Source organism: Sparus aurata, chromosome 10 (assembly GCF_900880675.1).
Source record: "Sparus aurata chromosome 10, fSpaAur1.1, whole genome shotgun sequence".
NCBI classification, from domain to species: domain Eukaryota; kingdom Metazoa; phylum Chordata; class Actinopteri; order Spariformes; family Sparidae; genus Sparus; species Sparus aurata.
Window position 1 is genome coordinate 22,112,107 of NC_044196.1, and position 18,404 is coordinate 22,130,510.

At 40.6% G+C, this 18,404-nt stretch overlaps 1 protein-coding gene across 3 annotated transcripts in view; it reads left to right on the forward strand.

Annotated features, from left to right (window-relative positions):
• The window catches only part of pde5ab (phosphodiesterase 5A, cGMP-specific, b), an 80,089-nt gene extending 64,546 nt beyond the window's left edge, over positions 1-15,543 (forward strand). For all 3 annotated transcript variants that reach the window (XM_030431845.1, XM_030431843.1, XM_030431842.1), the window contains 9 exons: positions 4,531-4,656; positions 5,696-5,790; positions 5,920-6,007; positions 7,045-7,145; positions 8,146-8,223; positions 8,998-9,061; positions 12,597-12,671; positions 13,348-13,431; positions 13,707-15,543. In XM_030431845.1, the coding sequence (XP_030287705.1) occupies positions 4,531-4,656; positions 5,696-5,790; positions 5,920-6,007; positions 7,045-7,145; positions 8,146-8,223; positions 8,998-9,061; positions 12,597-12,671; positions 13,348-13,431; positions 13,707-13,826 (831 nt within the window). In that variant the 3' untranslated portion in view covers positions 13,827-15,543. The remainder of the gene's footprint in view (positions 1-4,530; positions 4,657-5,695; positions 5,791-5,919; positions 6,008-7,044; positions 7,146-8,145; positions 8,224-8,997; positions 9,062-12,596; positions 12,672-13,347; positions 13,432-13,706) is intronic.
• The last annotated feature ends 2,861 nt before the right edge of the window (positions 15,544-18,404 follow it).

Genomic DNA, 18,404 nt, shown 5'->3' on the forward strand with positions numbered 1-18,404 from the left:
TGCAAAAGAATGCAATTTCATGAATAAAACTGAATTTAAACATCACTCTGTAAAAAAGAAACTCCACAGAGTGTCTTTAAGTTATTCAACATGTTAGGAGACATGCTGGTTTGCTCTTTTGCCAAAACTAAGATTTCACTAAGTCTCCCAGCTTTGAATTAAGGGGGCTTTATAGAGCTTCCAAACGAAAAATTATGTTTACATTCACTGTTTCTCACCAAAACACGTTTTGTGTATCCATCAGCTCCAATCAACATAAAAAACTTGCCAAGATAATTTTTCTTTTTCAATTTCTTTATCAAATTCTAACGTTTAAACAATATTAACGAGCTAGGAACCTCCTCCCTGCCATTGTTGGTGCGTTACTTCGCTTTGCGCAGTACCGCCGCCAACTGCCAATCAAGCAGAATAGCGTTAAAAAGCAGCAGAGTTGCGTAGTTCCATGTGCATGCGCCTGTGTCCTTATATGAGCTTAAGAGGGCTTGGTAGATGCATCAGTTGGGGCTTTGGACAGAACAGTTTAACTCTGCTTCCAGTTTTGATTTCTAAACCATGCTACCAGCTTTTGCTCAATAGCTGTAGTTATAGCCAGACATCATCCGGCAGCTTCTGCATCTGTTTTTTAAGATAATGATTATGTGAAGGACGCACAGTTGTTGATTACAAGCAACATCATGAATGCAATACTTAATATGGAATGAGATGAACCAATGATTTGGTTTGGTTATATCAACAACCTAAAGTGATATTTAATGAGGTGAAATTAGTATACACACATAACCAGAGTAGAATAAAAAAGCTGTACAAACACTGGAAATAATTTCCAAATATTAAAGTTAATTCCTAAATAATATATTCCTGTGTATATATATATCCTCAACCTTGAACATTAGTGCCTGAGTCACATATATATGATAAATTGAACAGTCAAACAGCCAGATTACTTAACTGTACATTAGACTCTTGTTCCTTTTCTTTTGTTTTCCCCTCTCCGTTACATTACGTTCATGAGATAAAGTGCATTTCCCCTCCAGCTCCAGTCAGCAGGTTCCATTACAGAACATAAACACCCGACAATGGCTGCTGCAATTTTCAAATATTAAAGTCAGCCTACAGCTATACAGTAAACAAGTGCCTTATTACATATATATCTTCAGTGGAGTGAGTTTTTGTCTGATGATGAAGAAGCGAGAGCTCTTCCAAATAATAGGAGGTTTAATAAACTGTCAGTACTGACGGATCTTGGCTGCCTGAAGGGCAGATGGCTCGGGCTGACCCACCACCCTCTCCCTCCCAAGAGAGCCGATGTTCAGCGAGGTTAGGGTTCTGTACGTCAAGTAGAGGAGCCACCTTTGTAGAGAGGATGCTGAGCAGCTCCGTCTCCTACATTTTTTAAAAACATGAAACACAAAACCTAAAAATGTCAAAATAAAAAAAGATTGTTTCTGCTGCTTAAGCAGAAAGGAGGGAGGAGAGAAAAAGTAGTTCATATCCTGAGTAGAGTATCCTGGCAATAACAGACATCACCGCCATATTATCCTCATTACCCGGACGTGACTTTTTGTTGTTGTTGTTGTTGTTCTCAGTGCGTGTCATGGAAAAAGATAAGCGCAACTTCCTGTTTTATTAACTGCAGAAAACAATCTGCTTCTCATTGTCAGCAACATTAGACCATTAGAACATGGGTGAGTGCATTTACAAGTGAGTTGACATGTGTATATTTGCCTGCACTCACACACACACACACACACACACACACACACACACACACACACACACTCACAAACCTCCGACATACACCTAAAACACTTCCTCTCCAAAAATCACTCTGCCTCCATTACCATCGCCCGTCACACCCACAGCACTCCTCGTCCGCCTCCCCCCTTGGTGCCTGATTGCTGGCAGTTTGGCTCTTGTCCTCAGCACACTCCGTCACATGAAGAGGTCCTTGCATGTCGGTGGCTGACCGCCAGAGTGCCTGCGGACAGAGGCCTCATAAATAGAGCTGTAGATAGAAGGAGATTAGGGCCCTCCAGCAGCGCGTGTTAGCATCACAGCCTTGGGGTTAAACTGTACATATTTCATGTGGTAGAGTAATTTATTATGATCTAAGTGTTATAATTTTAAGAATGTAATGATGCCCGTAGAGAAGATGAAACATAATTGGAGTTTGGTTTTAATTACTGCGTGTTTGAGATGGAAGTGCGGCAAAGACTAACAAGCATGGAGCACTGATTTGCTGGCAGGGTGTTCACTTTGAGAAAAGGCAAACATCCTGACAGTTTGCTCTTCACACGAGTTATTTCCTCCTGTAAGCTGTTATTTTACCCCCCGCTCATAATGTTTTTGTAGCTTTGGTCATAGTCATAGCACGAAAGCTTAAAGGTATAACTGGATTAATGGGCTGCAAGGGAAAGAGTTTCCATTGTGGCCATTGTGGTTTCGATAAATCCAGTGCAACTCTTCTACTGGAATAATACCTCTTTTGAGATATTATGGGCTAATTTGAATAAACACAACTTAACTTTGGAACATACACAATGTAAGCACATGTTGAGAGCAATAATAAAAAAAATATATAGAATTAGTTTTAATGAGGACATTTAACAGAAAGACTGATTTAATTTACTTACTAGATACTAGTGCTGTGTAGAGTGCATACCTCCGGCAAGGCCCAACAGTCCCCTTTGATTCATTCAAGCCTAATCAGGGCTTAATTTGTAGATCCTGCAGGAGCCGTAACCTCCCAGATTGGGACCGGCACCTATTTGATAGAATCTGGCATTTTCATTTGTCACTATTGTGGTGGAAATTATTATTTCCTCTCGTGAATAAGTGAACAAATGAAAGGTGGATCTTCGAAAGATTGTCTTTTGGATTATTTATTAGAATTGTAAAACAGAAAAATAGAGAACAAGAGTCCATCTATTTCCGCTGAAAGAGACAGTAACATGCTTTAATGAGACAAGAATGTGTACAGAGGGAGAGGCTTATATCGGATAAATAAGTTCTCTAATATGAGTTCTTGTCAGTACACACGAAGCAACATCCTGGATCAGCCGGAGAGTCTCTAGAGACTTATTGGGCCAGCCGGATTAAAGGGAATAGCAGTAATCCAGCCTTGAGGTAACAAAAGCGTGGAATAATTGCTCAGCATCGTTTGTTGATGTTCCAGTCTTTGTTACAGGATGTGATGGTCAGTGGTGTAAAATAGAGCACTAAGAGCCAACAAGGCTATAAAGACAGGTCCCCCATCAGATGCAATTAAGAGATCGTTTACATCTTTAACCACTGCTATTTCGGTGCTATGATGCACTCTGAAACCTGATTGGAAATTCTCATGCTAACTGTTTTCATGTAGAAAGTCATATAGCTGATTGCCCACTGTTTTCCCGAGGATCTCGGAGGAAAGGGGAAGGTTAGATATGGGTGAAGGGGAAGGTTAGATGTAGTTGTTTAAAACATCTGGATCAAGTGTAGGCTTTTAAAGAAGAGATTTGATTACAGGTACTTAAAAGGACTGTGGTGTTGGTGACATATATTGATTTTTTTTTTTTAAGATTTTTTATGGCATAGACACCTTTATTAAGCAGCAGACAGATAGGAAATATGGGAGAGAGAGGGGGGATGTGACATGCAGCAAAGGACCTCCGGCCGGAATCGAACCGGGGTCGGCTGCTTTATATGGCATGCGCTCTAACCACTCGACCACCTGCGCGCCGGTGACATATATTGATAAATATATTTGGATTTTTATACAAAACTAAATGGTAATTTTCTATCTGTGTGACAAACATTTGCTTTCTTGACTTGCAAAATGATCTTTTAACTTGACAAACATCATATGTGTAAGTGTATTCATGGCACAATTTAACTGGGATCAAAAGTTTATTTGGCTCTCGCCATTGACTACTGTGCATTTTCGCCCAAAATAAGGTCCAGTGGGGCGAAACTTTGAGTCTATCAGCTACCATGCCGCATTTTTTCATCAAGGTCATTATTTCTAGTCGCTTCTCTGTATGTTGCAGTTTTTTAAGCTTTGTTAAAGTCAACTCGTCCTGCTCAGGTGTTTCACAATGAAAGGTTTTCTTGTTCTTGGTGGGCTTTTAATCGGTCTACAGAAATTGTCCTGTTTTAATTTACTCTCACTCAAAAATGGAATGGAATTACTGTTGAATTAATGGACATTATACTTAAAACTGATATATGAGCTATTAGAGTCAAGGTCATTCAACCCCTTCTCAACGTTTTTATCTTTAGCGACTGGCCTTTATTTGACATGCTGGCCATTATTTTAGAATGCCATCTTTGAATACTTGCTTTTACCAGTTAATGGTGCACAGGCCCTGAGGGCACCAGCTGCGTTGTTATCTGATCTTGAGGCTCTACATTGCACAGGAGCGATGAGTCTTAATGAGTTTTTACATTTTGTTATACTGTATTCTTTGCTCATGTGGTGCAGTTCTTGCCATGGGAAAGTTACTCACAGGGGTTGAATAAACCTTTATCCGCTCGCTGTCTTCCTCGCAGAGTTTATGCCAGTGGGTTCTGAGTGTGAAGAAGAACTACAGAAAACATGTGGCTTATCACAACTGGAGACATGCCTTCAACACGGCCCAGAGCATGTTTGCCCTTCTCAAGTCAGGACGTCTACAGGTCAGTGCAGCCGATCACTGGCTCGGATGAGTCTGTACCTGAATGAATTACATACAGATGTTTTAATATTATGCCTGCTTTAATGGACCAACCCAGTTATTATGCATGGAGAATTGAACTTGCTTAAAAATCCAATGCGGTCCCAATCTGGTCTCCCACCGCGTTAGCGGGGAGGCTGCTGATTTAATTTTACACATTGCACCTTTAAAAGTTTGGTATAGAATTTCATGTTTAGAATTGTAGGATAATCTAACCCTGGAGATGAAAAACAGGGCTATATAGATTTGGTAATCCCAAACGGCTTCCCAGAAGGCAAAACAGTTCCTGCTTACATCTGTGTTACCATGCAACAATAACTTCCCTATGAATGGAAAATACGAATATATGATGCCATGTGTTGGATCTTCAGTAAGTTCTAAGTTAGTGTTGGTCGCCTTTAACAGTGAAGTAAAATTATTGAAACAGCTGTCTCCACGAAATGTAGGAAGTCAACCTAAAAGCATCTAGTTTGTTTTGGAAAATGGTGGACAGAAAGTTACATTTAAATGATTTGGAGCTATTAAACAACTATTATTACATTAAACAAGACCTATAGTAGATGGTTAAGATGTTTCAAAGGATCCCCAAGACCACCGAGAATAGAAGTGTTTGGGAAAATGCTAAACACTTGTGGCTTCTGCGACACAAAAACAGTCTTTTCTGCTTGAAATGTTGGCAACTATCAGCAACTGCAGTGTGAAAACACTAGTATCAGTCGTGCTGGGGCCCTACTTTCAGCTTTGTTTTAAAAGCTGTTGTGTCATATGCAGGAACAGTCTTGCTGTCCACGCCGGGCTGCTTCCTGAGCCGCCCACACTGCCAACAATGTGTGGAGTGTCACAACAGCACAGTGTGTACACAGCTCTCAGGCTTTTGTTTGGTTTGATTGTGGCAACAGATTTGCTAACCGGCTGCTGTTATGTGGATGCAGGTTGTGTGTGTGTGTTTTCACTCCCATCCTGTCTCATCTTGCTTCATCCATCCACTGTTCCCCTGACAGAATAACCTGAGTGATCTGGAGGTTTTGGCTCTGATGATTGCAACTCTGAGCCACGATCTGGACCACAGAGGAGTTAACAACTCCTACATCCAGAGGTACAGTAGGAGAGCATTATTCATATAATTATATATTTTTGATTGCATATGCATTGTGGGAGTGTCCACTCTGTGTGTTTCTAACTAACGTGTGTGTGTGTGTGTGTGTGTGTGTGTGTGTGTGTCTAGGAGCGACCACCCACTGGCCCAGCTCTACTGCCACTCGACAATGGAGCATCACCACTTTGACCACTGCCTCATGATCCTCAACAGCCCCGTAGGTGCCCGCACTGAAGTAGATGATGTCGATGATTTTGTTGTTGCTTGTGCAGATTAGTTGGAAATGGCAATTATGCTGCCAATTTCTGCATGCACTCACATCTGTTTTGTTTGTTTCCACTCAGAGCCCCTCTTAATGCAAACACACATTCGTAAAGACCTGTCTAGATCTATTAGAGCTAGATCGATCTGTTTGCCAGGCTGATACATCAACCAATATCAGCTTATTGCAAATATATCAGGAGCATACTGACTGATAATGGCCCAGATGCTCACCTCTTCCAACCGTGCCAGGGCCGAGGAAGTGTACCGGGCTTGAGCACGGTATGGAGCGTTTGCACCAGTCAAGCAAACTGGACTTTGGGGGTCAAACGTGCTTGGCCACAGTACGGATTGCCTAGTGTGACTATGCCTTCACTGCAGGATCCTACATCTCTCTTACTTACTTTTCCTATTCTGCTCATTTTCCAGCTGCTCACCTACCACAGAACACTCTGATGGCCCAATAAAAAACAGTGCCTTACAGCCCCGCTCTGATCTTTATGGCCTCTAAACAAACACTAAATGCACTCCCAACTCCACAGCACCACTTAACTCCACTGCTGCTGGACACATTCAGACATATTCACACAGAGGCAAGGACACACACACACACGCACACACTGTTGTAAACATTATCATGCAGGCTGATAAGCATTAATGCAAATACACACTCTTAATAGCACTCGAAATGGAAAGAACATGGAATAATGTGTCAACTTATATGCTACTAAACACTCAAGACATGTGGATTGGACAAGTTGTTTGGTTTATTTGTGTTGTTATGTGTACAGTATGTGCGCTGTCATGGCAACCCCTTGGCGGTCTATCACAGTACGAACTGCGGTCAGCACTATCAATACATATTATCTCCTCCTTATGGGGTTTGCTGTCACATTGTGCGTACACACACACTGTTAACCCTTCATGTATACTAAATCAGGGAGCGGTCCTGCACTTGGATAAATGTCTCTCTGTCTGTTTTTTCTCTTTCAGGGAAACCAGATCCTGAGCAGTCTCTCCCTGGATGAGTACAAGGCCACTCTGAAGATGATCGAGAGGGCTATTCTGGCCACTGACCTGGCTCTGTACATGAAGTAGGTACCAAATGTCAAGCCCAGATGGAAATCTGAGTGGAGAGGGTTGGAGAAGGGGGAAGAGGGAAGAAGAAAAAGTCCATTTGGGCAGAGGGAAGGGAATGGAGGCTAGTGGGTATTTTGACTGGGGCATGTTAACATTCTATTAGGGCAGAAACCATGTTTTTTTTTTGTTTTTTTTTTCACATCGACAGTAAAGCAGAGATCGCACTCACATTGTCATCCCAGGATACTGATCTTCTTTATTAGTTCCCACTTTGAGCACCACACAATAAAACTGTAGTGTTTACGTTTCCTTAAACCTTTTTCGAACCATATTTTCTCCGATTTTCCAATACAGTACAATAGAGAGTACTCTTGGATGATATTACTGCTGCTGTTAGTGAGTAGGCTTTATATTCCAACTGTGATAGAGTATCAGCAACCTGTGTATCTGCTAATGCAGTAAAAGAGAAAATAAATGTTCTAGTATACCGGCCTACCCAATCAAGACAGAGGCGATCACAACCATAAAGAGGCTAAAGGTCCGATCTGCCTGTGAACACACACAGTAGAAATCTTATCTTAGAAGGAATTTCTTAGTAGAGCTTCTTGATAAGAGTTTCTTGATAAGCTTCAGTGAGTTTGCGTCTTCGATCAACACCTAAACATTGATCCAAATCGTTAATATATAGAATATCCACATACACTGAAAGACAATTTGTGTTTCATTGTTTTTTCCCCTAAAATGTTGATGCTAATATGCTGTATCTTGGTTTTGAAAAACATATCAATAATTTTGCCAAAACTTAAAAAACCTGAGGATAAATAAGAGTTTACTATTCTCATATCTTTTTTTTCTTTTTTACTTTTTCTTCTCAGTCCTTTACCTAAGTGACTTCAGCACTTATCGTCATTCCTCTTTCAGTCTAGACAGTGGGTGGTAGAGGAGGTACTTAGGTAGTTATATATGAGGATAATTATCTGCTGTGTCATTGTATGTGTGTTTGTGTGTTTTCAGGAGGCGAGGGGAGTTCTTTGAGCTCACCAAGAACAGCCAGTTTGTTTGGGAGGATGAACAACACAGAGACTTGCTGAGGTGAGTACCAGTCCTCCAAAAAGCACGAACAATGGAGCTCAGGGTTGATGAAGGTTCTCAGTCATCCAGGTCATGGTAATTTTAAGAGCTGTATCATAGGCAACTGGTCTTGTTTCAGTTTGTTGAAGACGTTTCACCTCATCCAAGAGGCTTCTTCTGTTCTAACTAACTGGAGAGGAGTTGCAGGCTTTTAAGCTCTGTGTGGGAGTGTCCTTACTGGGCTGTTAGGGACACATGTGAGCTTTTAGTTTCAGAGTCGTTTGGGCCACTTGTTGGTTGTTGGCCCAACAGGCCTCCATGTTGGTTGCTAGGGTTAGCCCAGGGGTGAATAGTTGTTAGGCTGTCTGGGGAGGGAACTCGGTACTGCATTGTAGGTTGGGTGATAAGTAATGAAGCTCAGTGTTTGGTCGTTGGGTACACACATTCGCAGCTCATTCACAGCTCAGCCTGGCTGATGATTGATCAAATGAACATGCTGCTGCTCTGCCCCACACACTTGGGCAAAGTTACTCAATGGGTTGTGCACATAACAGACCTGGGCTAACTGTTTCAAATGTTGACACTAAGCTAGGCTAAGCACATCCTGACTCAAACTCCAGACTTAGCACACAGACATGAGGTTGATATCAATCTTCTCATCCAACTCTTGGACAAAAGGCATAACATTTCCTAAAATGTTAACTACATGCAGTCACACAAAATATACCCATGTTTGACCCTAATTTCACTCAGTGCTTGGGTGATCAATGTGTGTCAATGTGTCTCCCCTTTCAGGTCAATGCTGATGACTGCATGCGACATCTCAGCCATCACCAAGCCCTGGCCAGTTCAAAAAAGGGTAAGAATTCCCACACAGGAGTCTGAATTTCTAATTTGAGAGGCTTCTTTCAGTTATTTTAAACAATTTCATGAGCGCAGTGATGTCACTGCAGTAAATATCGTGACGCTTTTAATCAGCAAGATGAAAAGCTGAAGAGCAAACTCTCCGAAGGAAAGGGAATTAAACTTTTTAGCCTCTAAAATAATTAATTTTCAGAAGGATGTCAGATTTATCCGGACAGATGCTTCACTCCAAACTATTTTAATGTAAGACTCTGGGCTGTGTGTTTAAGAACACAGAACAAAATGATTTAAATAATCAATTAAGTTTATCAGCTGTCCCCTAATGTGCAAATGCGATTGTTAATGTAGAGATACACAAACAGTATGGTTTCATAAAGTCAGTGCAGAACTTTTGCTTCCATTAATCATCTCTTATCCATCTCTGACTTTGCCATTTAACATTCTAGTTACTTCTTAACGCTCTCCCTCCCTCCATCTTTCGCTCTGTCGCTCACACACACACACACACACACACACACACGTATATTTGTTCCAGTGTTCTCCTTACCCATCTTAGAGCTGTGTCCCTGTTGTTTCATCTCCCTGCCGACCTTTGCCAGCCTCCACCTCATTAGAAACCACAGGCACAGTGGAGTGAGGTTCAGACAGGCACACACTCTATATGTGTGCGTGCAGTTGTGTGTGTTGACAAGCGAATCCTCATTAATTCGAACAGCTGTGCCCCCGTCCTCAGATGACACCTCTGAAAACATTCAGGGCAGTAAACATGAATACACATGCAAATATGTTTTCTCACTTATACACACACACACACACACACACACACACATGCACCCAAACACACGCTAGCACTTCATACAGATCTCATTAGGGAGGATTATTTCCTCTTTTTCCTCTTCTCCTCTGTAAGTTTTTGATGATTAACATGTGAATTATAAGATAACTCTGGTTGAATTTAACATTTGGTTTTCAGATTTTTTAAAATTTCTTTTTTTGTTTAGTCCGTTGGGTTAGTCCATTACTGAAAGCGAGGAAAGGACTGCAACCAAAATAAAGTCTCTGATACACAGTTTTAGCTAAGAGGCTAGCAGGACGACCCTAAATATTTTTCCCTCTTGCACCGAGTCTGGCCTTGCTCTAAGGTACAGCGGTAACAGAGAAACGGAGAACTTTTAACCCTCTCCTTACCCTACTGTTGGCGCTGCTGTTGTAAAAAGATGGCCCAACATGGCTACCACTAACGGCCTGTTCAAAGCGAAAAAAAACTAAGAATTTGACCTTGGTTGTATTTATAAGTATTACCTGCTTGCTCAATAGCACACATGCTTCCTTTGTGCCACGATTTTTCTCAGGAAAAATCGAGCATCGTGGCAGACTGAACACATAACACTGAGACATAAGGAACCAGTCTATACATGGATGGCGTCATTTTTCTGCAGGCATTACACTACGCAAACTGTACTCCATTGCCTGTTTAACAATCCAGGCATAACTTCCTGCTACAACCATGTGTTGATGATATCTGGAATCGACTAGAATGGCAGATTCGGACTTAAAGGAAGATTGCACATTCTTGGGCCAGGGATGACTTCTGAGTTCTCTGAAGGCCTGTATTTACCGACGCTGAGTCAACTTCTGTCACCACATCTCCTTAGCCCAAGCATTTACATGCAACTCTATCTTTTCTTAGAGGGTGTAAAGTTTGACCTCCAGACTAGAATGTCACTCCAAAAATTTTACAGTCACGAGCCCCTTTTCAAGGCAGGAACCTTGCGCCGACATTTCGCCTTGCTGCCTGTGTAAAAGTAAAAGAGGCAGAATGGGAGGACAGCTTTATTCTACCTCTGATCTGTCAGCAGAGTTAGTAACAGAGCCACAAGTGAGAGCCAGACAGGGACTGCTATTTACTAATGGTTATTATTTGATTTGATGGTCCAGGATGCATGGTTGAATCATGATCTTAATCACATAATAAAGGCACCCATATGATACATTTTTAGATTTTCTGGTAAACAACGTTATTTGTGGGATCTGGGACTGCGGCAACAATGCTACGAAAAAGAAGACAGGACAAGTAATGAGAGAATCATGCAGGTTTTCAAACAAACACGTGTCGTTTAGTCTAAGTTACGAAACCAATTTGCAATAAAAAAAAAACTATTACAGCATTTCAGTTTTGACTTCTAAGTAAAGTGGTTTAGATAATCTAGCTAAACTGTTGGTTTGTTTACAACCTGTCTGATGTTCTGAACGCCAGTGTTTCTTGTCCCGCTGGATATCGGCACATTCCCAAATCTGCATACATTTTGGCGAGTACAATTATTATTGGAATACTACCAAAATTATTATTACCAGAATTATGATGTTGTGGAGGTCTCAATATCAAGTCTCTCGATGCTGACTTGGTTCTGACGTAGGTAGCGCTAAACGACCAATGATCCTCAGTTATACCGGCCTGATCATGAAAGTTATGTCTGCAGTTAACACATGTCCCTCCAAAATAAATGGTTTGAATTGCTGTCATTAATCCAGCAGTAGGTCTTTCTCGCTGTTGTTTTTACGTCTAATGAAGCAGTCCCCGACCACTGGAGCTAACTTGTCGTGCTATGCAGACAAAAAAAAATGTTGGTATTTTGAATGACGTGACGGTACGTAAATAGAGACAAGGTTACTTAGCCTCACCTGTTAACATTTGCCTCATGCCTGGTGTTGGTTTTAGTCAGCTATAACAAGCGTTTCTCTCTGGCTGAGTCCCCCCGCCGCTCCGTAGAACTGAGCCTTGATTACAGTCAATCAGTGAGCTGCAGATGGCGTTAACACACATACACACTGAGTGATGCTGATTGGAGCCCCAGGCTGCAGTCAGATCTCATTTACCTCTCTGTGAAACAGATGGAGTCCATTAACTTGTGACTACCACTCTTTTGCCAGATCTCCCTATTTCAAACTTAATTTTACTTTCCTCTCTGCTCACTTAACTCGTCTTTCCAGCTGTTTCTTGCATGCCTTTTATTTTTCCTTGTTTTTTCAAGCTGTCAGAAGTGTTTGTTCCCTGCCTGTATATATGCTTGACTTCCAGGTTAGTCTATCTATTTCTTTTCCGATCGTTCCTCCTTCTCCATGGAAGAATGTCCCAACCTTGTTAAAACGTCCCCACTGAAATACAAACTGACGCAGGTATATGCCAGAGAGGTTAAGCAGAACAACAGAGCAGCATTGTGATTTTTACAGGGGAAATTTCATTTATCCATCTGAGATGGACTGATATGTCAAAATAGGGGGTCAAAAGGGGATTTGACAGACTTTCGTCAAAGAAAATTGTGAAATCCTAATTTGAAAATGTAAAAAAATGCCAAAAGCATTGTTCTCCCTGCTGCTCTGTACCTTAAAGAAAAGGACCAATCTTTCCAATTTTTGATTGCAATAAATGTTATTATTTAAAAAAGTCTTTGATATGATGTCTTTATGTCATGTTCGCAAATCAGCCCCTCAGCTTTAGTTACAGACTGTATGAATTCTCTCTGATGCAGATTGCGGAGCTGGTAGCGACTGAGTTCTTCGAGCAGGGGGATAAGGAAAGACGCGAGCTGAACATTGAGCCCAGTGTAAGTGCAAGTGTTTCACTTAGGCAGTTATCTGAATGTGTTCCTCAGCATCCTAATCTTAATCTTCATGGACACAAGTCAGTCGTTTGTGCTTGGTTACTTGGCCAGAATTTGGACATTCCCATCACCCTAATCTCTGTTGTGTTTTTTTATTCTGAATTATATATTGAATCATGTCTCAGTCATTTTGTTTGTGCCCTTTGATCCTTACAGAGCAACTAATCAATTATTGCCAGCAGTACCAGATGACATTTGCGAGTTCACCCTTCTCAAATTTGCTGCTTTGTCATAAATGTCATTAACTGAAAAATCTTTGGAGTTTGGCCTTTTGACTATGTGATGTGACATTTCACGGACTAAACGAAGGATGGAGAAAATAATCAGCGAATTAACTGACAATGAAAACAACTGTCAGTTGGACCCCAGTCTTGTTTTAAGTAATGAATCATGTGGTAGTGCTCTTTTTTTTTTAATCATTTAGATGCTTTGAAAGGCTGTTGTCAATAGCTGTGGCTTCCTGCAAGGAACTTCATATTCTGTAAAAGAGACCGACGACAGTGGAAACAAATGACCATGTTCATTACATTGAACATGGTAATTTGGCAGCATTTGAATACACGTTCGCACTTTGTTCATTTGGCTTACGTGTCATTTTTTTCCTATCCTTTGACTTCAGGACCTGATGAATCGTGAGAAAAGAGATAAGATTCCCAGCATGCAGGTGTCCTTCATTGATGCCATCTGCACACAGTTATACGAGGTAATGCAACCAACTTAACATTGTGGCGACAGCTGTTTCTGTCCCTAGAAACCACTAAGCCAAATGAAAAGCTGTAAGAAAGCATTTTGCCAGCATGAGTGGTGGACATGTATCCATTTATTTCGCACATCCTGGAAATATTCTGCCAGCCTGTCTCACATTGTGAATAAATGTGCGGAAATATAAAAAAATTTGTTAAATGCAGGAGGATGCAGAAATGGATAAGAAAGAATTTTCCTTGTTAAAAAAAATCTTTTTATTTGTCACTGTCGCAGACCTTGGCTGGGATGTCAGAGTACTGCTCTCCATTGCTGGAAGGATGTCAGACAAACCGGCAGCATTGGAAGCGTTTGGCCGAGGAGTGTGAGAAGGGGCTGGTCAACGGCTTGGTGTGATCCCAAAACCAGTTGTTTTTTTTTTTTTTCCCAGCGGCACAATTATCCAGGGATAGCCCTGTGCAACCTGGTCTCACAAAATGTAATTTAATTGGCATGATACCGATAAGGACAATAAGATTTTTTTTATGCACAGAAAGTGTGTATAAAATTCCTTTCCCAACCAGAAAAGAGTATGTGGTAAAAAAAAAAAAAAAGAAAAAGAAAAAAAACTCTAATAACAACTGACAAATTCAGTCTTCTTACAACTCCCTCCTATCTGTAGTAATAAAGTCGTACTCACCAAGTTCGTCGCTCAGATCCTGGAACGTGGCAGCATCACTTAAAAGGACTAACCCTTTGACTACTTTGAACATGTAACTTAGGTGAACAGTTTGCCAACATGTGTGAAAAGATGCGTTCGGCAGCACTCTGGCTCCATCAACGGTCCAAATATGTTAGGCTATCTGCTCAGTGTACGAAGCTTAAGAAACATGCTAGCAGTCAGGCTTCAGACTACCTAGACACAGCGCTGGTTCGAACTAAATGCTAACATATGTATACTAACAGGTTCACAATGACAATGCTAGCATGCTGATGTTCAGGGGACAGTGGTGTGGCACTACATGTTTCCGGTATTCACCATCTAATTTTATGTTGTGCTCTAAACACAAAGTAATACATATTTAAATAGTGCGCTGAAATGTGTTTCTAAAACCAAACAGCCAGTGTAGTAACTACATTTTGGTTCATATCTTAACGCCTTGTTTCATCTTTTTTATTGTCCTTTGCCGCTGTGTTCCCAAATCTCAGCAACACCTATAGTGAGTACATAACAGATAGAAATGATGGCTAAATTGTTACATTATCCGAATTTAGCTGTATCTAGCTCCCATGACAAACTAGTGAGAATGTGCGCAGGTTCATGCTCATAACACCTCCACCGTCCTTGTTTCAGAGGTGGTGCCCAATTTTGGCCACGCCCTCTGAAACTTGTCTTCCTGTCGCCACCATTCTTCCATGGCTTTCACTCAACAGTCACCACTAAGCTATATTTATTACCATAGCCATTTTTATTTTTGCACAGAGTGACTTTCATCTTGAAGTGTCATCTACACTATATCTCTCACGCACACTGAATGGTAAGACATAAGATCTCTGAGGATCAGCACCATTACGGTGGGATACAGATGTTGTACTTGCGCTGTCTTTACAGTGTCACAATAATCTGATAATCTTAAATATGTGTTTGTTCACAGCACACATGCTACAAGGGTTTGAGTCTTTTGCGAGTCATTTTTGTCACTCATTGTCTTAACTATTGCATATTTATTTTTGTTTTGTATATTTATTAGAGTTTCTATATTGTAAGGTCATCGTTTTCATCAAGAGCACACAATTCTTTATATTGGAAATGTAGTTTTAATACTTAACAAATAATCCCATCTCTGCTTTTTGAAGGACCTCTCTTAGTTACAACTCTTCAGATGACATTTGGAAATGTACTGTATTGTGTTTGATTTTTTATTTTTTTTTCCATGTATAAGAGCCAAAGACTAGGCCGACAATTTCAAATGGAAATGGGTCTAGATTTTTCCACTGCCTTGTTGTGATAAATAGGACCAATTCACTACTAAAAGAAAAATCTGTATTTGTCCATATGCTTTTCCCCTATGAGAGGTTGTTTTTTACATCCCATTTTTATAACTGAATGGAGTAAAGTTTGTGTTGAATTGAACAGACCGTGTTCTGATTTACTTTTTTGATGTCTCCTGTATGCTAGCCAACAAAAAACCCCAAATGGAGTGGACAGGCAGGCAGTCCGGCAGCAGCCTGCCTGTCTGCAACCTTTAAAGATTAAAATCAATCCATCACAGAGAGCAGAAACCACTTGCTGTCCTTCTGTGTAATGGTTAAAACTCACTAGTGTATTCGATTCTAGTGACACACTGCCAATAATTTCAGGCCACAGAGCAGTGGTTTCCAACCTATTGGTCAGGACCCCCCAAGAGGTCCCTTGATAAATCTGAGGGGTGAGATGATTAATCCAGATGATTAATGTGATACAAACGAAAAATAAATCTGTAACTGATCTCAACACATGTCCACATTAGGAATTGGTAATTGGTAAATGTTGATGCTAGTTCTAATACTATATATGAGTTTCAGGTAACCATAGAAAAAACAACAAATGAGCCCAAACTTAACTGTATGTATACACACACACACACACACACACACACACACACAGTCTTCTCTCATAGTAGACCTGCTAGCAAAGGCGGAGAGTCTGGCAGTAGCCTCCCGTGGCTGGTTAGCTCTGTCTACGAGCTCTACATTTCTATCCATGCAACACTGAGCATATACATAAATAAAACTCCATTTGTTTAGCAAAACATATTTTTCATTGAGAAATGGTGTTTTAAGCCAGGGGAAAACACTTTGCCAAAATTAATGGTCAAAAACGGAGAGAAAAGTGATTTAAATCATGTTAAAGCTATTAGAAATGAATGCCATATTTTGGTACTTGGCAGTATTTGACATTCGAAGTTTCTATGCCAGGGGTTGTCCAAACTTTTTCCCATGGAGGGCTAAAAACTGAAACTTAAGTCTTAAAATCAAGAGGTTTTTTTGAGCCTGAAATAAGGTCCGTGGTTACCACAGGTTTTTACATGCTTTGTTCTACGACATAAAATACATCATTAAATGTCCCTCAACTGAATTATAAAGCTCTTTTTTGTTGTAAAAAAAAGCTGTATATAATAGTCGGTCTTTACAGGTGGACTTCAGTTCCAATTCAAATTATACTAACTCTATAACTTAACAACTTGGAGACTGATCATTTTACAGAAAGCATGTATAGTAATTTAGTAGTAAGATGCTTAGTGGCGGTGATGTTTAGGTTATGCAACCGCAATTGTGTCCGTGCCTAACATTAGATTTGTACTTCTGGTGATTTAATTTATGCTTTGAAAATCACAACAGTGGTGTTCACCTGTGAAGATTATCCATAATCCAATTTTGAAAACCATTAACCCATAATTTACGGGTTCGCCTACAAAAATACATCTTCCTTACACCACTCTATGTGGAGCCAGAGACAAACACAGCCAGTTTCTGTTTTTTAGTGCGAGTCTTCCTGTCATGCACCTCAGCCTACTGGGTAACTATTAGCTATCTCACTTTTCACCGCCGCAACTGTTCAAAATCACATATTAACGTACTGCTTAATACATACTCATTTACCACGTACTGCACACTCCCAACTGAATCAACAATTCAATATTTTATTACCAGCAGACAATTCACACTGAAGTATAGTCTCGCTGCATCACAGGATTGTTGTCACAAATGAAAAAACCAACATGATCTCAGTCACTAAATTTAATATTTCCCAGTATCCTTTAAAGGCTAAAAAAAAGGGGAAAGGTGGAACCGTGTGAAGGCCTGTGTTTGTGGTTCACTTTTGATTTGAGGTGTAGAGAATTGCAGTGACTTGGAGGCGACACCTAGTGAGAAGAGCCAGACGGAGGTGGAGGATTCGTCCGGCTGAGGGATGAGCCGAGTAATCGGCTGAAAGGTGTCACACGAGTAAAAAGAGTCAATATCCTTACTCAGGATGAGAGAAAATCATCAGCTTTGTCCCCATGATTGTCCACTGTCCACAGGGATTAACGACAGCCCCACTCTCCTCTTGCCTCTACAGCTGGTAACTCCTTCCACTGTTTGTTACTTTAGCTCAGCAGCTTGGAGAACTAACTAATAACTCGGATTGTAGAATATCTTCACTTAAACTCAGTGCTTAGGGTGTGTGTTTGCATAAAGCACCAGAATTTCCACCGTCCAATCATTTCAGTAATAAAACCGTATAGCTTTAGAGTATATATTACAGAGTATATATCGTAGTTTTTGCTGCTGTGGAGGGACATTTTCCGGTCTAAGAATGCACTTTATCCATTTTCTTGGAGGTATTGGCTTCCCCTGGCATATCTGCAGGTGCTGTTTGCTGTCAGCTAGCTGGAGGTGGCTATAGTCTTCTGGTTATTTTCTTCCAGTAACTGGTTGTATTTGATTTTGCTATTTTCTTTTTTTTTTCTGAGACCTAAAGGGTGGTGTTGATGCTTGATTTTAACTAATCTAGGCATCAGGAGAATGTTGTTTGTTCCTCTGTCAACCAGCTGTGTGTGAATATAAAAGGGGTTTTTTTTTGTTTGGCTTTTTGGATTTATCATTAATTTTTATACTTTGTTTATCAGGTAACGAGGCTGATGGGTTGCCATGTTTTTTTCTAGGTGCTTGGTCACCGGTTGGAGGTTTCACTTTCTTGGGCTTTCTTTTGCATGCTATTTTGCTGTGCAGCACTGTGGACTCACTCTCCCTGTACTGATAATGTTTTCTATCTAATTATATTTTAAGATATATTAGGTACTAAAATTAGTATTTTTTTCACCTGGTTTATTGGATTTTTTAACAAATTGTGGGCTCTCAACATTTTATTAAATATTCTGCTTTTGGAACTGGAAACTCATGTCTCTGCTCCAATTTGTACTGAACTTGTGTACTGTTGGATTTTCTCAGGATTAAATCAACCAACCGAAT